Source organism: Petromyzon marinus, chromosome 31 (genome assembly GCF_048934315.1).
Source record: "Petromyzon marinus isolate PM22_M1 ecotype Great Lakes invasive population chromosome 31, UKy_Petmar_22M1.pri1.0, whole genome shotgun sequence".
NCBI lineage: Eukaryota > Metazoa > Chordata > Hyperoartia > Petromyzontiformes > Petromyzontidae > Petromyzon > Petromyzon marinus.
The window spans coordinates 9300620-9327104 of record NC_133697.1 but is presented as its reverse complement, the minus strand read 5'-3'; the positions used below and the strand labels follow the sequence as shown (position 1 = coordinate 9327104).

The window sequence follows — 26485 nt, the reverse complement described above, 5'->3', positions numbered from 1 at the left end:
CTGGCTATAACCATACATTTCCCGCCTCCTCTCTGCCCAGCCTCATTTTCAGACATCGTCTGAGCTACTTTGGTTTCCTATGGCGGGGAAATGGTGAAGCTGTGGGTGCGTGGCTGGACATCGGTCAGCCCTGCCCAACGGCTGGGCCCATCGAGATAAGTTCTGTTTGGAGCCGAATCCTAATAACTCTTGGCGGGTAACCAGGGGTTACTCAACTTCTTATCGAATATCGCCGGCAGAGGAAGCGGCATGCGAGAAGTATCGACGGCCAAAAATCGAACTAAAAGAAGCTTCCCGGCTTCAAGGATTCACTTCCACAGCGAATCGATGTTTTCAGCGATGGATGGCGGTCACCATTTGGTTCACGACTCGTCTCATTCATTCCTTTACCGTCCCGTGTTTTTTACCCCCCCCCCCTCCCGCCACCAGTCTCTCCACATCTTATTGATATTGTTTTATTTGCGATCGCGCGCCAGGCTAGACACACAACTCGAGCCACATTTTAGGGAGGCAAATCCCAACCTCTGCTCACTTTCATTTCCCCCAAACCCCTCCCCCCCCCCCCCTCCACAATTTTGCCTTGCATTTCATTTGCGCGGAGGTCACAAGGTCCTTGGCGATTAGTTGGCCGGATGAGATTAACTTTCACGTTTGTTGTACGAGGGATTGCGGGGAAAACTCAATTGGGCAAAATGGAGTTACAAGTGCCAAGCTGTGCAAGGGGGTAGAGACGCCAGGGCTCAACGGGGTTTGTCCAGCTGCGAAAGTGGCTGCCGAGAGGCACAACTGTCAGGGCAGGATTTCTATAAAAACGGGTGAGGTGGAAGTTTGCTCTGGATAAGCAGCGACCGTTGCAGCAGTGGTATCAGAGAAACGAGTGGGAGACTGCACCAGTGACTCCTGATTGAAGTGGAGACACGAGGAGGACGGGTTCACATCAATACATGGAATTATGAATGACCGATGGGCAGTAGCGGTGGGAGGGGGGGGACAGGAAACCCGAGCAGCGGTGGATGCAGTAATGACCAGTGGCAGCAGAGATGACACAAACTGCCGATGAGATGCTTGTGTCATGCCTAACAGTAACAACAATAATCGTGAAAAATGTAGGATACGTACAAGAACGACTTTGTTGTTGACAGTAGCAGTAGAAAATAAGATTTCTACACGAGGTTCCAGCAATGCCCATCGTGGTAGCCATAGCAGACGAGACGAAGTCGAGAGAAAGAAAATCGAGTGCGATCTTCAAATCAATCGGCTTATCGCCGAATACCATCCACAAAAAAAAATATTCATACACGCCAAGAGCTCTATTCATAGCACGAGGTCGGAAATCCAACTTCGCACGAGCCTGTGGCATAGAACGGAATCTGCACTGGAATGAAGAGACCAGAGGGGAGTTGGAGGTTCGGGGACTGATGGGAGGCCAGGGTGGAGTTTGATGCGAGGGGAGGGATGGGTGGTCAGGGTGGGGTTGGAGGTTCGGGGTGGGATGGGAGGCCAGGGTGGATTGCCGCCACGAGCCCTAGTGGACAGATACGTCCCCGTAGACGAAGAAGCATGTGATGCTCGCCAGGGCTTTAATGCGATGAGTGAACGTGAACACCACGGCGTGGTTGACCTTGACCACAAAGTGGGCCTCCTCGCAGATCACCTCCAGCTGCAGGCAGAGAGAGAGCGCACGGCACGCATTGGAGCACGCAGCGCAGGTCGCGGCAAGTCACAGGCATCGACGTGTCAATTAAAAGCAATCGCAGCGATACGGTTGGGAACAGCGCGCAATTAAAAAAAAAAAGAGTGAAGGCGACTTTGTAGGCAGATTTTTTTTTTTCTGGCGACAAGTCCTGGAAAAAAATATTCACCTTTTTGTTGTCAGAATGACTGTTCGGAATTTACAAATGGATTCTTAATCTCGCGACAACAGTGCAGTTTAAGTAAATTGGGCAGGGGGGGGGGGGGGTTGGGGGCGTTCCCTGTGCAACTCTCCAAACTTTGCCAAAATTTCATACCCCGACGCCCGGGCCCCCGACTTTGGCTTGTGGGGCCCCCGGTGCAGTTACACCGCCTGCGCTCTCGACAGCCGCACAACTCACCAAGAAGGCCTGCCCTTGAGCGAACGGGAAGGGCACCCGACAGAAGCGCTCCTCTTCACCCCACCTGCCGTTGATGCGCGCGTTTCTCACCACCACCTCGCCGTCATCCTCGTCGTCAAAGCGCGGGTTCACCTGCAGCGCGACGTTCCCGGTTCTGCACTGCAGCAGGTTGAGCGCGAACCTGGCGAGAGAAGTCGCTGAGAGAGCTGGCGACGGGCGAGCGACTCTCAAATCGGAAGGTGGGATGGGGGGTGGGGGGAGAGGTGGGGGCTCTCCGTCTGCATGGGCTGCAACGTGCCGCAGGGCGCCTGGTTAAAAATCTACCTTTTCGCCTTCGGGGGCACGCAGCCGTCGATAACGATGGTTTTCCCCGGGAAAAGACCTCCGACGATATCGGATCCATACTTGATGGTCTTTGTGAAACAGGGGGGTGGGGGATGGGCAGGCAGCCATCATTTTACAAGCAGGATGGGGAGGGCTAAATTAAGACACTCAAGACATGTTTGGGGGGGGGGGGGGTAGTCGAGTTAGGAGGTGCACATCAGCTGTAGCCGAGGGGGTAGGACACAAAGTAGCTTCGTTTAACACTGGCTACCTATCAATGGATTGCCCTCTCGTACCCGATTAGCACGGCTAAGTTGCACACTTTTCCAAAGCGGCGGGACCTTATGTGGTTGTTCAGACGTGCAAAATAAAGCCGCAAGCCGGCACAGCCCACGGACCAGCTGCAGGGTCCCCTCTAAGTGATGTACACAGCCGCATAACAGAAACTCGCATTCGTCAACAACACTTTGGCCCGAGAAGAAAAAGTGTATAGTAATAGGCGACAATTTGGGCAATGGGAAATTCTTCACAGCATGTGAAGATTGGGGGCCACGACGAAGGGCTAATGACCAAGGTGCCGCCTATTAAATACACACTTCCTTCTAAAGTCACAAGCGGTTTGTGCGCCGCTGCCAATTGTGGGTGGAGGCATCTACGAGTGGACGCCACGGTGCCGCCACGTACGTTGGTGCCGAGGGGCGCGAGGATTCTCAGCTTGAAGATGTAGGCGGTGGGGTTCAACACGAGGCGGTCCACCCAGTGCAGCTCGAAGCGGTGGGCAAAGTGCACTACCGAGCTGTCGTTGCACATCACCTGCGCGCCGGCGGCGTGCGTCGCACACGCAATAACGCAAAGGCAAGGACGACACAGATTCCATCCCCAAACACCGTCCACAGCCTTAAAAGGACTGCTGTTAGTGAGTAACACCTACGAAGGCCGACCCGGCACACGAGGGGGTGGGTGGCCAGCACCACGCCCGGCCACCTTGGGTCTCCGCCAAGTCTGCAACAGGTCATCATTTAAGGCCGAGTCTACCTACGGAAGACCCAGGCCCAGTTCAGATAATCGTCACCTGGTGTTGGCCGTGAGCGGGAATGGAACTTATGCGGATCGCAGAGTTCGCTTAACCACAGCGCCACCGCTCCCCGCACACGCGGCCAGAGCCGAGGCTGCGGCATGTAAAATGTCCTGGTCACCAGCAACAATCGAATCAAGATATTATGGGAATGCTTTATAATAGATTTGAGCAATAAAAACATATAATTTCAATTCTTCTTAATTGCATACATATTGTACGTAATCAAATATATTTCATTGTTGTTAAAACGATAGTTCAAGAAATATTTAAGTCCGTGCACTGTACGGTTGCTCTGGGGTGGTGCCATGTCCCAATCATGGCCCAGCAGGGCTCAACTTCAAACAAAAACTCAGTAGGTGGCGGCATTCCCACCTCCTGCAGCTCATCGGTGACCCGGGAAATCATTCGGGTGTCAATTTAAGCCCCGATTATACACGGCAGCTTGTGCGTAGAACGCATCAATTTCACGGATTAATATTGAATCTTTAGTCCACAATCATTATCATCATCCCTTGCTGATCTTGTCAAGGCTCATAAACCATCACGTGAACTCTGGTCAGCCTCGCAGCGGATTTTGGCTAGCCATCTAACAAAGACGGTCCACTGCATCGCGCACTTTCAGATGCGCTTGTGGCCGTCTGGAACGCTCTTCCTTCCAATTTGAATAAGCCACTGGAACCATGCACTTTTAAATTAAATTGAAAACTAATTTCTTTCGAACAGTTTTTTTTGTGTATAGTTTGTTATCCTTCCCCCACACCTCCAATCAGCATGGTTGGCTACGTACAGTGCAAAAGAAGTTCAACACACACCACATCAGGCATGCTCTACTCTGCTAAATAAAATACCTCTACAAAAATAACGATTCACTCACCTGGTACCCCTCCTCCTTTATGGAAATGGACAGTTGAAAGTCGACCTCGCGGAACAGGGGCAGCCCTGTGCGCTGCTCCTCCTGGCCCCAGGTGGCGTTTATTTTTGCGTTGAGGGTGAGGAGGCACCGGGAGCCGGCGAGTGGCTTGGCGTCGAAGCGCAGGTCCGCTTTCAGCGCGACGGCGTTCCTGCCGCAGAGGTTCACCGTGAATCTGGAGAGGAAGCGGCGCGAAGGGAAGCGCCGGGGTGAATGTGGACATTTGGAGCATGCGACAACACTTTTATAGTGGGGGACGAAAAAAAATCCCATCGACAGAGTTAACATCACCAATCAACGCATTATATTTCAGCAGGAACCCGATACAGAGCACAAATCGCAATATAGAAGGGGGGGGGGGGGGCAGGGGGTGGGGTACAGAAACTCCGCGGACATGTCCCAAAAGCTGTGCTCCTTAGTTTAGAGGAAGGGGGAGATTGAGCTCGCTGCCCCGAGCGGGGTGTGTGTACTTTTCTGTCGGAAGGGGAATCACGGAATCGATGTAAAACCCGCGTGCAAATTCCACTTTGAGATGTTTTTTATTGGACGAGCCACCCGCGCAGAGAGCAAGCACCAAGACTGACGGATGGAGCAGGCAGCCTGGCGAACAGAACACACGTGGTCCCCCAAAACTCAACCCACACCACAAACTAGCCAGCCACTAGTACTAACCCAACCGCTAACTACCCAGCCACAATCACGAGCTCAAACCCAAACTACCCAGCCACTAGAAACTCTGCACCTCCGATTAGCACGGCTGGCTCTGTACGGTGTAAAAGAAGTTCAAAATACACATACCAGCCTAACACCCAACTACCCAGGCAACTAGTACTCGCCTAACACCTAATATCGTAGCCTTCGTAGTTGTAGTGAACACTCGATTGTGATCATCATTTCATTTGCGATGAGACGAACCCTTCCGAGTCTTTAGGCACGCGGCCCTCGATGTAGACCACGTGGCCGGGGTGCAGACGAACCGGTAGAGAGTAGGGCAGGGTCTACGTGGGGGGTGGGCACGGGCGAGACGATAGGTGAGTCACAGGTGCGTCACAGGTGCGTCACAGGTGAGTCACAGGTGAGTCACAGGTGCGTCACAGGTGAGTCACAGGTGAGTCACAGGTGCGTCACAGGTGAGTCACAGGTGAGTCACAGTGTGGGACGCGGAGCGAGATCGGGGTGAGCGTGGCGGGTGGATGGCGGAGGAATGTCGAACACGGCAATGGTCGGCCACGATGGCGTGATGTTGTCTTCCTCGCCTGCTGTGCAGGAGGTCGGGGGGGGGGATCGATCCCAACACTGACACCTGTACATTTCGAGTTTGCACGTGCCTCCCCGTGATCGCGTGCATTTTTTTCTCTCCAGGTCTTCTGTTTCCCCCCCCCCCCCCCCTCCACATTTAGAAGCATGCGTTTAGATTATTTGGCTTTTTATATATTTTCACATAAGGGGCCGTCCATAAACGACGTCACGCGATTTTCGACCCCCCCCCCCTTCGTCACACGGCGTCACAAAGTCAGACCCCCCTCAAGTATGACGTCACAAAGCTCTGCCCCCCCCAAAAATATATATAAAAAATACTTCAAATGGCTTTAAACTATTGGCATTGTAGTGCGTATTTAATGTGGCGCTGTACTCTCATGTTGTAGGAAAAAACATTTATTACAAAGTCTATTTAATTAAGTTGCGCATTTTAATGTGACGTCACATTTCTCAAACCCCCCCCTCCCCCCTAGGTGCGTGACGTCATTTATGGACGGCCCCTAAGCCACTTCGTTCAGCAATCATGTGGCTGGATCACTTTGGAAAAAGAAGCTAGTGGGCTTTACCTGGTAAAATAGAAAGTTTAATTTTAATTTAAATTGTTTAGTGATTTGCTTACCTCTCCTATACTTTGCACTTCTATCATGTTTTTGTATTGTTTGTTGTAACTTTCCGACCCGCCTCCAACTGGACATCTGTGAAAAAGAGCTTTATAGCTCATCGGATTCCTCCGGTATATTTTGAGGGTTCGTTCGGCAGCGATTTCCGTGACGCGGCCTAACAGACAGCACCGTTCTCACTCGTGTTGAAGAAGTTCACGGTTCGAATACAGCGGCCGCCCCGAATAATGCTAATAATGGGGGTTTATCGACCGTTATTACACCAAGCACCGTCTGCTTCAAAGTGGACGTTCAACATCTCCCGGCGTCACTCTCAAGAGTTGGACATTATGCGCCGCCGGCGTCTGGGTCGGAATTTGCCAAATTTGCAAATTACAGTGATGGCATTCCTCGATTTATGAAAGGGATGCGTTCTTCAAAAGACACTCGATAAACGAAATTTCGCAAATCAGAACGGCGTTACCCCCTTAAGACCGAAAATTAGGGATGGGTTTCAGACAGTCATTCCATCTCTACTCCTAACCTAAATAGAACACACACACTCACACCTATAAATCACATTTCACAATGCGAACATCGTGACAAAGCTTTCGTGACTGCAGGAATTAATATTCTTTGGGGTCTGTCGGTAAAGTCACATAGATAGGTTCAAAGAAAAGAACAAAAAAATAATGACGACCGCTTTGTATTGCGATCGAAACGTCGTAGTTTAGTTATTTTGTTAATTTCGTTCAAACCCATCTACGTCACTTTACCGAAAGACCCAAAGAATAAAAGGATTGAATAACAATAAATAACCTTTTCGGGGGAAACTCACCAAAATATCCGAATGTTGGAATGACTGGAAGGAGGTGTGGGGGGTTGTGTTACTTCAGCACTGTAGAGGGATGCCGTGATGCAGCCTCCCGGGATACCTTCTTGTTTGATGATTTCATGGCGTCGTGAAATATAGGTTGTTTTTTAACGGCGGAAATTCGTAAAGCGAACGTTCGTAAATCGAGGGATACCCGTACTCAATTGAGATTAGACCTAACGAGCAACCATCGCCGCCTAGTGGCAGCAGGCTGATCACCCAAGGCGCACTTGCAAATGAGAACTCATCACTCCCCTTGGCCTCGCCAGCTCTTACCTGGCAAACAGAATACATCATTATGATCTCGCGGGAATACCCAACCAGCTTCTTTTTCATTTCAAGCTTTCGTGACTACAGGAAGCCATACTCTTGGGCTATTTCGGTAAAGTCGCGTAGGTAGAAAATCAAATAAATCACGACGTTTCGGGCGCAACACAAGCGTCCATTATCAGGTGGGCTTTCCCACCTGATGATGGACGCCCACCTGATGATGGACGCTTGTGTTGCACCCGAAACGTCGTGATTTATTTATTACCCACGTGACTTTACCGAAAGAACCAGAGTATGGATACCTGCAGTCACGAACGCTTCAAATCAAGATTGAACGGCATTCTTTATCTTTGTAGTTGTGCAAATAATCACGCACATACACAAACTGCGGTTATCAAAGTTCTATTCCTGAGCACGGCTAATTTTAGTGGCACGTTATCTAGAAATATACCTGGGTTTCCCTGAAAGTTGGCTCAGCCTTAAGCGAGCATTCTATGCGGTGGACACATATCCGTTTTTGGAGAGACAAAGGCTGCTGGGCGTGGCGTTCACCACCATCGTGTGCCATTACGGCTTTAACAAATGCTTACTTAGAACAAATGCACGCCATGGTGTGCAAGTCCACGTGGTGTGTAATGAGATGTGTGCATGGTCGTCTTGTGTTTGCAAATAACACTTGCCCCAAAATTCTGTCAAGGCTATACGGGGGGTCTTTGTCTTGTTTGTATGTGTGTATGTGCACAAATAGACACCGGGGAAGGTGATCTCACCGGGTTCACCACGCTTCTGAGTGCCTCCATCATGATCCAACAATGTTCCTCCTGAACACGTGGTTGGCTGCTCTTGGTTGCTGGTGGTTGTGGTGGGGGTGGTCAACTTTTCCTCCTGTTGAACCAGATTCCCTGCTTTTATACCCCGCTCCCTCCCCCCTCCCATCCCTCAACTCCCACCACCTCTCAAATTGTCTCTATCTTTGTATGTCGTGTTCACGAGGAGCGGTGATGCAACGGTTAGCGCGCTGCTCTACGAAACGGCTAACACCGGTGACGATTATCTGAACCGATCCTGGGCCTCCCCTAGGTCGACTCAGCCTCAAATGTGTACCTGGTGCGATGTGTAAAACATTGCCACTGGGGAGACAAAGGCGGTCGGGCGTGGTGCTGGCCACCCAGCCCCTCGTGTGCCACAGTCCCGGCCTTCATAGGTGCTCGCTAACAGCACTTGCCCCTACAGTCTGCTAAGGCTATACGGGGGATCTCTGTCTTTGTGTTCGTGTGTATGCCGCCACGGAATGCAAGCGTGCGCGCTCTTAAAATCAGTGCTCCCTAAGGCCACGTGGACCCTATTGTTTCGCAATCACCAGGCCCGTGCAGCGTGTAACGAGGTTGATTAGTCGTTGGACGGTGTGTAGATTTCGTAAGCATGGGAGAGTCGGGGTGTCAACAGAGGGGGAGCTAACAAAAACTCCCCAAGAGTGTGGGGGGGGGGTGCATTTAAAATGTACAATATTCATTCAACGTATTTTCTCTGGTAAGCGTAAACAAGTTATAGCGCCTCATTTTCAGGGTCTCAAGAGGAGAGTGGGACAGCTCTCCATCGCTCTCCTTGGATCAACTCTCTCTGCGGTGGGCGGGCGAGGCCTGGGGTCGGAGGCTCAGAACTTCAGTTACCAATAGAAGTGGCGACTATTTTCGCGATGCCAGTTTAGTAGCACGTGGATTTAATTAAAGGTGGATCACGTGAGATGAGCGTTATGGCATCGTTCACCCTTCGTTGGCGATTTACAGATGTTGGTACAATCCACGTGTTGTCATCTTTCAAGTAAAATCATGGTTGTTTTCTCTCTGAGCCCATGGCCCACGGAGAGAGTGTTGGGAAATGTCTCTCTGCTGGAGGAAGCGGCAGTATCCACTTACAGGCAGGCCTCGCTTAACGCTCCAAAATACGTTCCTGGATATGTGAGCGTTCATCGAATCAGCGTACTACGGGGTCGCGCTAAGCGAAGTCTGCATGGGATATTTATGTCGCACCATTTCCAGTTGTAAGGCGACTTCTTCAGTTGGTGGTTGTAATTAATAATTGGCGTGGAAAATCCACTCGTGAAATGAATACAGTACCGTATAATAAACACGAACTCAATATTCAGCGTCGTTCTGGAGAATGTTATTAATACAAAATCTTAACTTTTACCCCGTATCTGTCTTCCGCATTAAAACAATAAACGTGATGAAAGAGAAAACAAATTGTTAACACCTCCCATCGACTGCACGGCCTTCTGGGAGTGCATCTGAGCAGCAGCAATGCGAGCCAACTTTGGGACATATTTCGACATTCAGTGGCTCATCAGCAGCCACGCTTGCTTGAACCAATGCCGGTGACCTGCCCGATATTTATACTTTCCCTAGTCCTGTAGTGCATAATATCGACGAGTCTTGGGACTCGATGTGGCATCTCCTGGAGACGCGAGTTCAATGAGTGTCTGTGTTGGCTTCGTGTTTAGAGCGCGGCTGAGTGGGCGCGCGGTAACGATGGCACGAGGCGCCGATGGTGGCGATGCCAGCGGACTCGGAAGGCAGTCACGGCGTGTTTTGGGGGGATAAGGTGGGGGCAGTGAGAGAAGCCACGTGGATGATCTTTTTTTTCTGCTCAGGCCAACAGCAAGCAGCGGCCACGGAAACTCGTTATTCACTCAGCGCATCAGTTCAAATATTCGCTAAATGCACTACCATGCACGGACAAAAGATACCACCCCCCCCCCCCACTCGTATAGCCTAAACAGACTGTTGGGGAAAGTGCTCTTAGCGTCTACAAAGGCCGGGACGGAACACGAGGGGGGTGGGTGGCCGGAACCACGCCCAGCCGCCTTTGTCTCCCCACTGGCGATGTTTGCACATCGCATCAGTTACTAATTTGAGGCTGAGTCAACCTAGGGGAAGGCACAGGGTCGGTTCAGATAATCGTCACCGGTATCGGCCGTGAATGGGAATCGAATTCGAGTCGATGGTTTCGGAACGCAGTGCGCTAACCTCTGCGCCACCGCTCCTCTCAACAGACACTCACGCGCTCTGTTCGACTCCCCGCAGCTCACCTCCAGCTGTAGACAGACAGACACGTGTGACAAATACAAAGACACAGATCCCCCGTGTAGCCTTAACAGACTGTTGGGGCAAGTGCTGTTAGCGAGCGCTTATGACAGCCGGAAACGGCACACGAGGGGGTGGGTGGCCAGCACCACGCCCGGCCGCCTTTGTCTCCCTAGTGGCGATGTTTAGACCACCTCACCAGGTACACACACACACACGATCCGTACCTTAATCGGTGATGCATATTTGTCCATTCGACACCCCTTGCCCGTGACACTGGGTGCTAAGTGATCAGTGTGGGTGTGTGTGACGTTGAACGAGCTCACCAATGCTGCTGTGTCAGCATCCATTATCACGGACACTTGGAGGGGGATCACTGTAATGAGTTTATTAAAGCAATCAAGCTGCCATTCTCTCATTACCAAAGGCGATCTCAGCTCATTGCCATTCAATGTGACAATTCGAGACGTCATCCCTTTACACGAGAACACGTGCGCGTACCGTCACTTTGTAACAGCTGCTCTGTAGGACGTTCGCAGGAACCACATCGTTGAAGAGACTCATTTCTTTGTTCAACTTTGGAGGAAACACGAATGCCCGGAGAAAAGCCATCGCGTGTGCCGCATTCTCCCGATTGAGAGACGCACGAACCCCTTCGTTGCCGGCCCTCACGGGCGCTCGCTAACAGCACTTGCGTCAAAAAGTATTTCAAAGGCTATGCGAGGGGATCTTTGTCTTCGTGCGTGTGACCAGATTTGTGCGAGTTTATTGACACCAGGCACGAGGATGGCGGGGATGCGTCTTACTTTCCGGAGCGTCTTACAAACAGAACAATAATGAAATCTCCGCTGGCTGAACGGACAATCTTCATGCGCCCAAAGTAAACCGCGCATGCGCCAGATCTCGTTACTTGTTTGGAAGCTAAGCAGGGAAAACTCAGCCTAGTTTGTACGGGGATGAGAGACTGCCTGAGAACACCAAGTGTTGTCAGCTTGGGTTGTGAGGAGGCCAGGTGATGGTAGCACAGAAACGGAATCTGCGTGGAGATTTTGAGTGTTGTGCCCTCGTATTTGTGATGGGGTTTTCTCCGGTTGGATTCCTTCCGCACGAAGCCCAACTTTCATTAAAGGAATTAGCCAAAGATCCCAATGCGGCAGGACCCTCATGGCAACGGCTCTCGAGACTCGGCGAGGCATTCCCAGGTGAATACAGAGCATCTGTTGTTGTCATTCGCGGTACCGTCGACAAATCAAGTCTCCATATTCGTCTCACCGTGGTTGCCAAGCACAGCAGCAACATCCACCCACTCAGCTGATGACCAAGTCACTCCGGAATTCGCCCGATCTCGTCAGATCTCCGAAGCATGGCTGAGCCTGGATAGTGCCGGCGCTTGAATGGGCGACCACCACCGTGCATAACAGGTGCTATAGGCTGCCACGGGGCCACGCGGTTTGCGGCAGAGGGCAGTTCAGCAAATCCAATTGTTGTCCTGCGCTATGCATCAACGCCAATGTGCCCCACCTTTACCAACCCGCGATTACCAGCATGGTGAAGTATGGTCAACCACAACAACCCCACATGTGCATGCAGAACGAAATTGGGGAGGCCCTCAACCACATTAACTCATCATCATCTTCAGCCATGCTCACTCTACTGCTGGATGAAGGCCTCCCCCAAGCCGTCACCGTCCCCTGCGACGCTAACGGTGCAATGATCCATTTTGCACAGATGAATTCGTTGCTCCATCTCCACGGTGGTGGAACACCAGTCAGTTGTTTCGCAGTGACCGGAGGTTCAGGGGGCACTCAAACTTCGCTAAAGGGATGATCGTCTTCTTGAACAGTGATAGGATCCGACATTCACATTGGACTTTCATGGAGGGCACAGGGGGCATTCGGGAATTATGGGCCAGAGGCAAAAAGCTGCGCGGTGATGATTTGTTGATCAGGGTTAAAGACCCAGGAAGGGATAGGAAGGGTCTAGTTAGGGTTGACGATCCAAGGTTTTAGGAAAAAGGCTCTTTGGGTCTGTTTATCAAGAAATTATCAGAATGCCCTCGCTATGATTGGAGGCAGGGCTTAATTTCTCACGGGGCGTTTTCCGGGTCGCTGGGGGACGAGTGAAGGCCACGTGTTGTTCGCAGCCACGGCTGCTTGTCACTTAAAACATTTTACCCGGATAATCCCTTCATATGCAGCATCTCGTTTGCAATCATGCCCACGGGTGTAACAAGATGTATACTGGATGTGGTGTGCTGGGTGCATCAATTATTCCTCGGTCGCCAACCCGGGACACACCCACGTGAAATTAAGGCCCTGGTTGGAAGTCCAAATAAAGAGAGAGTGGGAGGGGGTAGTGGTGGCGGGGTTCTGGATAAGAGTTTAAAGGAGTTGCGTTGAAAGGCATTTGGATTGTGTTGGAGTTGGCGGTTCGGGTTTTGGGTCGAAATTCAGGTTTTGGGATTGTAGGTGCAGGGCGGGATGGGAGCCCTAGAGGTCGCCCTGCCGCACGGCTGTGAGCGTCACATCCCCCTCCACGCTGAACGCCGTGACGCTGGCGAGCTCGCCCACGCGGTGCGCGAAGTCGCACACGGGCTCGCCCCCAACCTTCAAGGCAAGGTTCGACTCCCCGCAGCTCACCTCCAGCTGTAGACAGACAGACAGAGCGGCACATAGACAGGCAGGTGGTCACACAGGCATAGATTCAGGATAGATAGAGATGATGGGAAGATAGAGAGACAGAGACACAGACAAACAGAGATTCGGACTAAACTAAAACTATTAAAAAATTATAAACTACTTTTTATTTCACCAGATAAAGCCCGCTGAGCTACGTAGCTCTTTTTCAGAAGCGACATGGCCACAAATGACAGCTCAACGAAGTGGCTTATCATCACGTGGAAATGTAGAGCAGCCAAATACTCTAAATGCATGATTCTAAATGTGTAGGGGAAAACCCAGAAAAAAATCCACGCGATCACGAGGAGAGAGACACCGCAAACTCCAAATATACAGCAGGCGTCAGAGGGTCAGGGACCGAACCCACGACCTCCTGCATACCAGGCGAGGGAGACAACATCTCGCCACCGCGGCGCCCCAGACAGAGCAAGAGAGACCGGAGAGAGGAGTGATATAAGACTGCGGCATCGTGCTCACCGTGAATGTCTCCCCACGTGTGAAGGGGTTGACCCCCCCTCGCTCCTCGGCCCCCCACGCACCCCCAATCTTGGCATTCCGCACAAGGGCTCCCCCTCCGTCGGCGCTGAACCGCGGGTTCACGTGCAGAGCGATGTCCTGTCCGCCTTCCCGAATGAGGTTCACGGCAAACCTGGGGGAGAGACACCGGGACACGGAGTCACAGAGACACAGGGACATGGGGACACATAGACATTGGGACACAGAGACATAGGGACACGGGGACATGGGAACATGGGGATACGGAGACACGGAAAGCTTCACTGAGTCTCAACTTTTTTTTCAGGAGGGTCCTGCCATGTTTTCGCAGTAGGGGGCGATGTTGCTGTGTCGAGTTCTATGCAGGTTACATTTTCAGCAATGGGATGGACGCTTTGGCCAATATCATTTAAACCGTAAACCTTGCAGCTATGAGAGGAAAGCAGAAGAGGGGGGAGAAGAGACAAACTCAAGCATCCTCACACAACAGCACTCATACACACACCACAGAACAATGACGGTCGCTGTATCGCGCACTCTCAGATGCGCTTTCTGCAGCCGTCTGCAATTCTCTTGTTTCCGATATTTGGAAGCCATTGGAACTGTGCAACTTTTAAATCTAGATTAAAAACTTATTTCTTTACAACTACTTTTTGTGTTTAGTTTGTCGTCCTTCTCCCGTACCTCCGATTAGCATGGTTGGCGACGTACGGTGCGAAAGAAGTCCAACATATTTACATACATACATACACTCACTCACACAATCTGCAGAAGAACGGTAGAACGTCAAAACTCCACGCAGAGGCGCGCCCGAGTCAAGAATTGAACCCAGGGTATTCTTGCTGCGAGGCGCAAGCTGTGCTCCGCCCTGCAAGCCCCGGTAAAAGTCAAAGGCCACTACAGACGAGCGGGGAATGGAGGGGGGTCATGCGTGGGAACGCCGGGGGCTCCTTCGGTGCACCTGTTGGCTTCAGCCGGCACGGCGCCTTCCAGGGTGAGGCTCCATCCCGGGTGGAGGCCTCCGTCGATGACGCCGTCGTGCGGGACGCTCTGCGGGGGAGAGGAAGGGAACGAGTGACCAGACTCCCCCAGACACGGAACGAGTCGACTGCAGCCTTTGCCCAAACTCGGGTGTTCGCGACCACCCCCCACCAACTCACCACCCCCCACCAACTCACCACCCCCCACCAACTCACCACCCCCCACCAACTCACCACCCCCCACCAACTCACCACCCCCCACCAACTCACCACCCCCCACCAACTCACCACCCCCCACCAAACCACCACCCCCCACCAACTCACCACCCACCACCCCCCACCAACCCACCCCCCACCACCCCCCACCCCCCACCAACTCACCACCCCCCACCACCCCCCACCAACCCACCCTCAACCCACCCCGCTACGTCTGTCCGCGTTCACCAATTTACTCCGCTCGTTCAAATACCAAAAAATAACTCGTTCCACGCTGCACGCGCCCGATGATTGTTAAACGCGGCCCACGTGGTTTTTTTCCCCTCCAACCCCCACCCACCCACCTCGTTCCCTCCCCCTCCGCTCCTTTTTCCCGTCTCGCTTTGACGTCAGCTATAGTCCCCCTTACCGTTCCCTCCCCCATTGTGAACTTTCACTTCTCTGCTAAAGCCCAATCCGCCAGCCCTCTTCACCAAGCCCAGCCGCGTCGATCTCGGGATTTTGCTCGCGAAATTTTTGCCCTCCTCCCTGGGCCGGATCAAGGCGCGGGGGCTTTAGGGGTTGCAGCCCAGGGGCCTCCGCCACCTTAAGGGGCCTCCGGAGATTAAGTAACGAGTGATTTCATTTGTGAATGCTGAATTTTATTTGTTGTTAGCCTTGTGAAAGTAATGTTTTCTTTTTCTTGAACTTTGTTTTCCTTTTGAAAATATTACTGGGGGGCCTCACAGTGCCACCTGTAGCCCAGGAGCCTTCAGAATCTTAATCCTGCCCTGCCTCCTCCTCCCCCAACCCTCTTCTTGTTCTGTGATCGGTGCTGTGTACCGGGCTCCTGTTGAGTCCCAAGTGACGCGCTAAACAACCCATATATAAAGGTCGCTTCTGTAAACAAAAAAAAGCTATACAGCTCAGCGGTGCCTTACCCGGTACGGTGAAATAAAAAAAAATAGTTAACAGTTTAATGTAAGGCACGAGGCCGAGCGAGTTGCGTCGACAAACGGAGCTGCAACGAGTCGGTGGCCCACAGCTCTCCACGTGACCCACCAACTCGACAGCAGCAGCGGCAGCATCCGCGCTCTTCCCTCCCTCCGCATCCGCAGCGACCTCCCCTCCAGCCTCCTCGCCCAGCTCTCCCTCTGCGGCTCCGCTTCCCTCGCCCCCCTGCTCGCCAGCTCCCTGTTCCTCTGCCGCTTCCTCCGGTCCGGGTTTCTCCTCCTCGGGCACTGGCTCCTGTTCTGCCTCCTCCCCAGCTCCACCTTCCTCTGGCACGGATCCCTTCTCCTCTACCGCGGGTGCCTCTTCCTCCTTCGCAGGTTCCTCCTCCTGCTTGGCATCGGCTCCCTCCTCCTGCTTGGCATCGGCTCCCTCCTCCTCCTTGGCTTCGGGTCCTCCTTCCTCGGGCGTGTCAGCCACAGTCAAGTTCGACACGGCATCCTGCAGCTGCGGGCGAAACGGAGAGATGCAACAGTTTGTCGAGCACGGGGCCGGCAAATACACGGCACTGTTCGAAGTCGTGACGGATACGGATGAGCATGTTTCCTGAATTAAGCAAGGTTTATTATCGTTATTATTTATTGCAAAAGAGACGATGATGATCATGATGTATGGATGGAATTTTACAGTGGAGCAGTGCAAGTGGAGGGGCACTGAAGAGCAGTGTAAGTACCTGCAGCGTGGTGAGTGGGTGGGTGGGTGAGTAGGTGAATGGGTGGGTGGGTGGGTGAATGGGTGGGTGGGTGAATGGGTGGGTGGGTGAATGGGTGGGTGGGTGAGTGAGTAGGTGAATGGGTGGGTGGGTGAATGGGTGGGTGGGTGAGTAGGTGAATGGGTGGGTGGGTGAGTAGGTGAATGGGTGGGTGGGTGAATGGGTGGGTGAGTAGGTGAATGGGTGGGTGGGTGAATGGGTGGGTGGGTGAGTAGGTGAATGGGTGGGTGGGTGAGTAGGTGAATGGGTGGGTGGGTGAATGGGTGGGTGGGTGAATGGGTGGGTGGGTGAGTAGGTGAATGGGTGGGTGGGTGAATGGGTGGGTGGGTGAGTAGATGAATGGGTGGGTGGGTGAATGGGTGGGTGGGTGAGTAGGTGAATGGGTGGGTGGGTGAGTAGGTGAATGGGTGGGTGGGTGAATGGGTGGGTGGGTGAGTGAGTAGGTGAATGGGTGGGTGGGTGAGTAGGTGAATGGGTGGGTGGGTGAATGGGTGGGTGGGTGAATGGGTGGGTGGGTGAATGGGTGGGTGGGTGAATGGGTGGGTGGGTGAGTGAGTGGGTGGGTGAGTGGGTGGGTGGGTGGGTGAGTGAGTAGGTGGATGGGTGGGTGGGTGAATGGGTGGGTGGATGGGTGGGTGAGTGAGTAGGTGAATGGGTGGGTGGGTGAGTGAGTGAGTGAGTCGGTGAGTGGGTGGGTGGGTGAGTGAGTAGGTGGATGGGTGGGTGAGTGAGTGAGTAGGTGAATGGGTGGGTGAGTCAGTGAGGAGGTGAATGGGTGGGTGAGTGAGTGAGTAGGTGAATGGATGGGTGAGTCAGTGAGGAGGTGAATGGGTGGGTGAGTGAGTGAGTAGGTGAATGGGTGGGTGAGTGAGTGAGGAGGTGAATGGGTGAGTGAGTGAGGAGGTGAATAGATGGGTGGGTGGGTGAGTGAGTAGGTGCATGGGTGGGTGGGTGAGTGAGTGAGGAAATGAATGGGTGGGTGGGTGGGTGAGTGAGTGAGTAGGAGAATGGGTGGGTGAGTGAGTGAGTAGGTGAATGGGTGGGTGGGTGAAGGAGCAGCAAGTGTAGCGGTTAGCGCGCTGCGCTACAAACCCGGCGACCAGAGTTCGATTCCCGCTCATGGCCAACACCAGTGACGATTATCTGTACCGATCCTGGGCCTCCTCTAGGTCGACTCAGCCTCAAATGAGTACCTGGTGCGGTGTGTAAAACATCGCCACTGACGAGACAAAGGCGGCCCGGCATGGTGCTAGCCACATCGCCCCAGCGTGCGTCGTGCCGACCTTCATAGGTGCTCACTAAAGATCACTTGCGCCCTTGCCCCAATAGTCTGTTAAAGGTTATACGGGGGTCTTTGTCTTTGTGTGCGTTTATGAAGAGCAATGTAGTTCAATGCAAGATAAACTGTGTCAATGCAATACAATCTTGACTTAAAGCTTTCGTGACTGCAGGAATTCATATTCTTGGGTCTTTCGGTAAAGTCACGTAGGTAGGTTCAAAGAAAACAATCAAAAATAACAGAAAACTACGACGTTTCGATCGCAACGCAAGCGGTCGTCTTCAGGAAAAGGGAGACGACCGAAACGTCGTAGTTTTCTGTTATTTTTTTTATTGTTTTCTTCTGAACCTATTTCCGTGACTTTACCGAAAGACCCAAGAAAAGTGTAATAAAATGTTTAGAGTCTCGGTTCAATCCCCTTACCGATAAATCGCCGCTGTCCGGAGTCACTGGCGGAGGGAGTTCCTCCTGGCATCGTGAGACACACGGGAAGACGCACGGAGACGAGGAGAGAGACACAGAGACAGACAAATAGAGCAAGATACAGAGATGAAGAGACACAGGGAGACACGGGGAGACAATGGGAAATATCGGGAGACACACGGAGACAGGGAGAGACACCGGGGGACACAGGGAGACAAGCGGGGATGACGCGCGTTAACCCACACGGGTGGCGGTTGCTACATACACCGTGTGGCCTGTCATCCAGCACTGTGAATCTCCCTTCCCAAGGGCGTCGAGGTGCCAGACCCCGGCTCGCCAACGGAGGGCAGTACGGCAATTGAGGACCTCACCTGTTTCGTATGTACACTTTATTGGTTAGAGTCTTGCCCCATCGCGCGCGCGCGCGCGCGCGGGTTCTTTCCGGGTTTTCCGGTTTTGGCCCACGTATAAATACTCATTAATTGGCCAAAAACACCTTCATATACACAGGACCGCAGAGCTTGGCCAATTGTGGACACCGGCTTCACCGGCGTGGCTGTTGCCTCCCAGCCCACCTGTGGTTCCTCCTCGCACCTCTTGAGTGATTTCTCTCTCTCCCTCCGAGAGGAAAGCGAAAAAGTTGCCGCGTTTCGAAACTGTCAAGTGGCTGTCCCGTGGGATTCCGATATCCGCCACGATTTCAAATACACCGGCACCCCCACGAAACGAGAGACCGAGAGGCAGGGATGAGTGAGTAGTGCGGTGGGTGGGTGCCACGGTGGCGAGATGTTGACTACCTCGCCAAGTATACAAAAGGTCGTAGGTTCAATCCCGACGCTGATGCTTGTATATTTGGAGTTTGCTTGTTCTCCCCGTGGCTGCGTGGATTTTTCTTCCAGGTCCTCCGATTTTTTTTCCCCTCTCCACATTTAGAATCAACATGCATTTCGAGCATTTGGCTGCTGTACATTCTGCCACTTGGTCGAGCTATCATTTGTGGCCCAGGTCGCTTCTGAAAAAAGAGTTCTGTAGATAGCTCAAGTGGCCCTTAGCTGGTAAAAAAAAAAAATGTCCATAGTTTATACTCACGTCCGTACAAGCGGGGGCGAGCACTCGCAGGAGCGACACGTGGGCCGTGGGTTTCAACTCGAGGCGGTCAACGGTCTGGAGCGCGCAGCGGTGAGCGAACTCCAGCACGGGGGACGAGTCACACAGCAGGACCTGCGTGTGGGAGAGGTCGGGAGGGTGACAGGGAGAGAGCGTGTGTGTGTGTGTCGAGTGGGAGAACGTGCGGTGTGTGAGAGGGAATGTATGAGGGAGTATGAGAAGGGGGTAGTGTAGCGGGTTAGCGCGCTGCGCCCGTAGATTATCTGAATCGGTCCTAAGGTCGACTCAGCCTCAAATGAGTGCCTGGTGCGGTGTGTGAACATCGGCACTTGGGCGTGGTACTGGCCGCCCACCACCTCGTGTGCCGTGCCGGCCTTCATAGGTGCTCGCTAAATGCACTTGGCCCAAAAGTATGTTAAGGCTATATGGGGATTCTTTATATTCTTTATATTTGTTTGAGTGTACGAGTGTGTTAAAGCGCCCCCCCCTCCTACCCCAAGCCAATCAAGACCACTGGCCCTAGTGCCCAACATCATCTCGAGAAACTTCACCTGCACGGTATACATGCCGCAGCCTGCGTCCACCCAACCGCCCACCCCACCCCCTCCCCTCTGAATGGCTTGAAAACCGCTAGGCCCGTGGTCTTCATTGCAAGGCACGCGGGCCACTGGCGGCCCCTGGTGGCCTTTAGTGCCGCCCCTGACGTGCAGCCCCCGAAAATACACAACACGTGGGAACACCAACCCATCATCGTCATCGTGCTGCTGTCAAACCCAGCAATGGTTTCCGATGCGTGGCGGTCCTCACACTGATGACGTCTTATTGGCGAAAGTGCCCCCCCCAACCCACCCACCCCGTTCTGACAATTAGTGAGGAACACTGCACTAGGCTACAATCACCACTATATACACCCCCCTCACTCTGTAACCATGCAAGCCCCCCCCCCCTCCCCACAAAATCCATGGACAAATTGTTTTTCCTCCTGCACGGTATCCATGCCCGCAGGCTTGCGTTCGGAGCGCTACATCACCCCCCACGGCTCCACCGCTCACCTTGTAGCCCTCGTCGTCCACGGCGATGGACAACTTGAAGTCGGTCTCGCGGCACCAGGGGGCTGCCGCGAGTCGCTCCTCGCGTCCCCACGCGCCGCCCGCGCGCGAATTCAGCACCAGGAGGCACTGGGAGTCCGAGTCGGGCCCCCACCGGGGGTTCACGTGCAGAGCCACGTCCTCAGCGGCGCACAGGTTCACAGCGAACCTGGGGGGCAGTGTGGGATTAAGCTCGTGCGTGGCCTGTAGCATATGTTAAAAATGGGCCCTACATTTAAAAAAACCCGCATAAATATTCAAACACAATTTTATTTTACTTGCATAGTAAAGTAATTGTATTTTTTTCGTTTGCTATACAGTCAGATAATACGACAAATCGCTAACCTTAAACACCCAGTCGTTCATATAAGTTGAAGGCGGTATAGTACTATAGTAATAGAGCAAGTGCAGAATCACTGAACCGGAATTGATCGCTTGAAAAGCATTTAGCGCGGGGCCCTTGAAAGTGCGGGGCCCGTAGCTACTACTACATGTGTAGCTACTTGTGCTACTAGGATAATCCGCCACTGGGTTCGGGGTGGGACACACGGGGGGACACACACGGGATCGAACCGTCACCATCCTTCCCCTACCTCCACCCCCCCCCCCCCCCAGCAAGTACACAATAACACACAATAACAGCCTTTTTTCGCATTGCGCAACAGACCATGAAGAGTTCCCGAGGAAATGCATCGCGGTCCCGAGTTCGCCCTTTAAATACGCCGTGAGCAATTGCTGTGACCGATGCAAGCAGTGAGACAGAGAGGCGACAGTCAGAGCGATTTCGCCCCTTGTTAGTCACCAGTGCTCGCAGACGATGATCTTTTTGCCACTTGTGGCGGTGAGCGATGGCGCGTCCATCGCCGTAATTCGTGTGCAGTTTTGCTCTACGCCGTGCGCGTCGTGAAGGTTATTTGACTATACTTGTTATACTTCACCACGATTTAGTCCATGGCACGGCTCGGTCAACCTGCGACTCGGGAGCCGCGTGCAGGCTCTCTCTAAGGACCGCTCCGTGACGTTACTTTACCAAGGACCCACCGTCCCGTATTCGCACGCATTACGGATCTTGAAATATCGAGTTTGGATTTTTTCTTCTTCTTTTACCGAATTCGAAACAAAAAAAATTGTCTCTTCTCGCTATTTCGGTTGCCCACTCCCCTTGTTCTAGGGCGGAGTGGGAACAGAATAAGCACTCGACTCGAACCAAATGACGTGGAACGATCAAATGTGGCACGGTTTAAAAAGCGCCGTTGCTTGAAGCGTCGCATATTATATGCCGCGTATATTTAGCCTTTTAAGACCACAGTGTCGTTGACAAATGTGTGCAGTGTGTTGTTAATTGCGCTTTGAGCAGCGCTGCCAACGCGGGGAGTAAACTGTGTCCAGTCGTGTGCCAATCCACTGCTGGATGAAGGCCTCCGCCCCCACACTGTGTCGGTCACGGGGGAGAGGGGTTTGATTGACTATACTTCACCACGCTGGGCAGAGTGCGTTGGTGAAGGAGTAGGATGAGGAAACCCAGAACAGGACCGGTTCACAGAGATCACTCGCCACGGCTGGGAATCGAACTCAAATTTCGCCGGGTTCATAGCGCAGCACGCTAACCACTGCGCCACCGCTCCATCCGCTCGTCGAGTATTATTGCAGATGAATGGCAAGCTGCCAAACGTTCTGAACGTGGCCTGAACGTGAGATGCTCAATAAACGTGAATCCTTTATCCTGCGGTCAGAGTAAAACCGCCGTGCTTGCGTCAACAACGCTACGCTAATCAATAATTACGAACGTGCACTGTGTATTGTTACAGTACATTATTGGCAAAAGTGGCTAGTGTGGCAAAACGAATAATTGTACTCTACTCCTGTGTTCCTTCCCATGCCCAAGTGTAACCCCCCACCCCACCACCACCCTTCACCAACCCCGCACTGAGCCGCATGGTGAAGTATGGTCAAAATAACCACCTCGATTCGCAAGGCGTGCAGAAGTCCTCGGCCAGCATTTAAATTGACGGAGACCAGAAGATGTACAGTGCACGCGCATGTCATCATCGCCATTGTTAGCCACGGTCAATCCACTGCTGGATGAAGGCCTCACGCATGTAACATTATAATTAGTAATGCAGTCCTAAGAATGGCATTTATCCAGGAAAGCATCGCTTGAGTCTCAAGACTCCTTTTAAGGAGGGTCTTGTTACCCTGGGTATGTTGGCCAATTATTTGAAATAATAACAACAATCTATCACAATTATTACTATTATTTTTTTCATTTTAGGAGTTAAGTCAAAGTACCCGGAGAAAACCCCACCACGCATTACTCTACATACGAGGAGAGGGCACTCACAAAGAGGTCGCCTACAGAGAACGGGTTCACGATCCCACTACTTGCCATGTCGCCTCGTTCACCCCCGTGGCCAGCCAGGCCTAGTCAAAGGGGGGGGAGTTTCGCAACTCTTTCCGTGATCCACCAACCCTGTCATCTAATGAAGCGCTGGATCGGCGCGGGTGGTTTGGGGTTCGCCGTAACGTGCCTCGCGCCACGCCCCGCGAATCACGCGGGGGTGCCATGTGACCCAGGACCGCGTCGCTGACCCTGGCCCAGTTGTCTCCCGGCGTCTTTAATTAACAAGTCGAAGCTAATGGGTCCGTGCGAGAAGTCACGCGCGGGTGAATTCATTCGCACCTGCGCGGTTTGTGTGGAACACGAGGAGTGGCCTGGACTTGCATTGAAAGGAAAAAAAGACACGATCGCAAGTTTGAGATGGGACCCGGCCCGATCTCATGGAATCTGTAACAGGTCCGATTTGTATCGGATCGTGCACGAGCCTGGGGATCGAAATGGGATATGATTTGGATGAGATTAGATCACAATGGACGGATAAAATTGTTGCAGGAGCTTAATGATCTGATTAAATTGCATGGCGTACATTTCTGATAATTAGAAGGGATGAAATAATATCACATTGGAATTAATCAGAGCGTGTACATATCTAAGAATCCGATGAGATCCAATTACCTGTGATTGGATTTGTATCAGATAAAATTGAATACATGTATTTACGAGTCTGAGAACCAGATGGGATCATATCGGATCGGAATCGGATCCCTTCGCACCAGAGTGCATGGGATTGGCGTGCGCGTCTGAGAATCAGGACAGGATGGATTAGACGCGATCGGTCCAAGATCGGATCGTGCACGAGTCTGAGATTCCAGAACATATATATCGAATGGGATTCTGCACCGCATCATGCCCCGTGCGCATTCCCGATGAGGGCGTTGGGTGTGGGATTGTGACGCGTGACGTCACCGCTTTGGACAAGGCGAGCAGGGGAGGATGACAGCGTAGATTGCACGGCCACTCATCGATCCGTTGCGGCAAAACGAACGATTCCGCTGAAAGGTCGCCGCCGACAGCTGACGGTTGACGTTTACCGAAGACAATCGCGATCAAACAATACAAAGACGACAGCCGATCAATCGATTAATCGATGAATTAGTCGCGAACGATACGAACCGTTCCGAGTCCTCCGGGACGCGGCCCTCCACGCTGATCACGTAGCCCGGGTAAAGACGAATCGGGAGCGACACGGGCAGGATCTGGCGGCGGGGGGGTGGGGGGGGGGAGGTGGAAGAAGGGGTGGGGGGGGTGACAGGTGAGGCGGCGTGGGATAGGTGAGGCGAGATGATGGGTGAGGAGTGTGGGGGTGAGCGGCAGATCCTCGGCTCGTTCCCACAACGGCATCGGCGCACCTCGCTGTGCTTCACGATGACCGTATCCACGGGATTTATAGGATGCACCGGAAAGCATCCCCTTTAGCCCAAACGTGTGTAAGTTGTCATGAAAGTGATACAAATGTGATATCACACAAGCGGTTTGATTATAAGACGCACATTCAACTTTTGCTTTAAAATACAGGAGGGGGGGGGGTGGCAGAGAATAAGGTAAAGGAAATACTTGATCCCGCCATAAGAACATGGAATTTCCCTCACCGATCACAGCTTAAGGACCGAAAGTGGCTAGAATTCACTTCAGCAACGTCTGAGGTTTTGCAATCATCACGATCTGGGCTCGATCCGGAACGTCGCCACCTCCCCTCTCCGACAGCGTTGGCGGGAGGGGAGACGGAAAATATTTTCTAGAACTCGGCCATGGATAGCTCCAGCTACCATTAAGCCCCCCCCCCCCCATAATCACTATTGTCACTGATGTATGTTAGCCAGATGAGAGCCATTCTCAAGTGAAACCTGATTTATATATGAACAAAAAATTGTGGAAATCTTATTTCAGTGTTAACATTTGTGCTGAAACACGATGTCGTTCGTAATTACCCGTGCCAAGTGTCAATAAAGTTACACAAATGACATCGCTCTCACACACAGCTACCGGATTGGAAGATGCCGCACGACTTTTGCTTTAAAATACAAGGGGAATTAGAGCGTCACGCAATCCAGAAAATACGTTATATTTGTTTTTATGTTTCATGTCAATATTATTATACACACGTACAGTTATTGTTAATAGCTAATACGCAGATGCTCTGTACGAATTATATAATTGACCCAAGAGGTCTAACTTACAAAATAATAAACATCTTACATATATTCTTGGTTCTTTCGGTAAAGTCACGTAGAAAGAACCAAGAATATGAATCCCTGCAGTCACGAAAGCTTTAAATCAAAATCTTACATCTAATTTCGTGTTTAAAATACGTTCTGTATGCATGAAAATGTACAATCGATATTGCAACAGCAGTTGAATACTGTATAGAATAGAAATGTGAGTATGCATTTATCTTCGTGTGTGTCTTGCACTTCATAGACCGCAGAGGAAAGCGCTGTTTGCGAGCACCTATTAAAGCCGACAAGTCTTGTACTAGCAAGCGTCTGTGTATGAATGTTGAACTTCTTTCGCACCGTACGTAGCCAACCGTGCTAATCGGAGGAGCTCTATGCGTGTGTGTGGATTCGATTTCCGACCCAGTCCTCCACCTCGATCTCTCCTAAGTCCACCCAGCATTGTAAGTGAGCACGGTGCCTGGCGGCAGTGTCTAAACATCAGCACTGGGGGATACAAAGGCGGTCGGCCGTCATGCCTAGACACACTAACCCTGCAGTTGCATTGTCGTGCGGCCCTTAGTAGCTGATGGCGAACAGCGCTTGTCTCATAATAAGAGTTAAATTGGGTTAGATCGCGTAAATATAAATGTGTCGTTAACCCCACCACCACCCGACACAGCCAATTAGCAAGGTCCGCCACGTAAACAAAACGTGCCGAATAGTGACTACTTCAGCACACCGGTGTGTTGCAGAGTAAACCCACTACATTTACCATTCGAGTACGACGTTTCTCTGGTGATGACAACCAGCTTCATCAGGCGATTTGCCGGAATTATGAATAATATTGGTGGCGAAAGCGCTCGCCTCCTTGCGCCGTGCTATGGCGATGCGTGGTGGTAGCTGGTGATGAAGAGTGGGGTTTGTCTGGCGGGTGAGTGCGTGCGCCCGGGTTCGGAGTCTCACCGGGTTCTCCATGACTGTGCAGGTCTCCATGGTGCCAACGCGAGGTTCCTCTTTCTGCTGCAGCGGCCTCGAGTTGAGCGTCTATATCCTGGGCTCGAACCTCCTCCTCCCCCTCTCCTCCTCCCCCCTCCCTCCTCCTCCTCCCTCCATCTCTCCCTACATCTCTCCATCCCTCCCTGTGCCAAGTCTCCCACTATCTCCCCCCCCGCCCTCCCTCCCTTGGCCCTACCCTGCTTGGCCTGGCTCTGGATCTCTCAATCTCCCTGCGTCTCACCCTGCCTGATCTTTGGTTCGTTTTCTTTCCACGTGATTCCCTGCCTCCCTGCCCAACCTCCGTACTTGTATATTTGGCTACCTTTAGATCTCGCTTTCCATCTATAAATCGCTACATCCCTATATCTCACCCTCTTTAATCTTTATCAAAATCCCTTCCTATCTCACCATATCAGCCTTAGCAGGGCTCTCACTGACCAAAACACTCGTGCGTATTTCTGCCTCCCCGCATGTCG

At 52.3% G+C, this 26485-nt stretch overlaps 1 protein-coding gene across 1 annotated transcript; it reads right to left on the bottom strand.

Annotated features, from left to right (window-relative positions):
- Window positions 1-441: 441 nt before the first annotated feature.
- LOC116947959 (uncharacterized) lies at window positions 442-26112 on the bottom strand. The gene is made up of 16 exons (XM_032964306.2): window positions 25977-26112; window positions 23971-24053; window positions 20424-20628; window positions 19354-19485; window positions 18265-18309; window positions 15902-16297; window positions 14626-14714; window positions 13647-13818; window positions 12984-13136; window positions 8179-8280; window positions 5321-5403; window positions 4370-4580; window positions 3102-3230; window positions 2418-2506; window positions 2094-2274; window positions 442-1660 (listed from the first exon to the last, which is right to left on the bottom strand). The coding sequence occupies exons 1-16, from the start codon at window positions 26004-26006 to the stop codon at window positions 1526-1528; spliced, it is 2235 nt and encodes a 744-aa protein (XP_032820197.2). The 5' UTR covers window positions 26007-26112; the 3' UTR covers window positions 442-1525.
- Window positions 26113-26485: the final 373 nt, after the last annotated feature.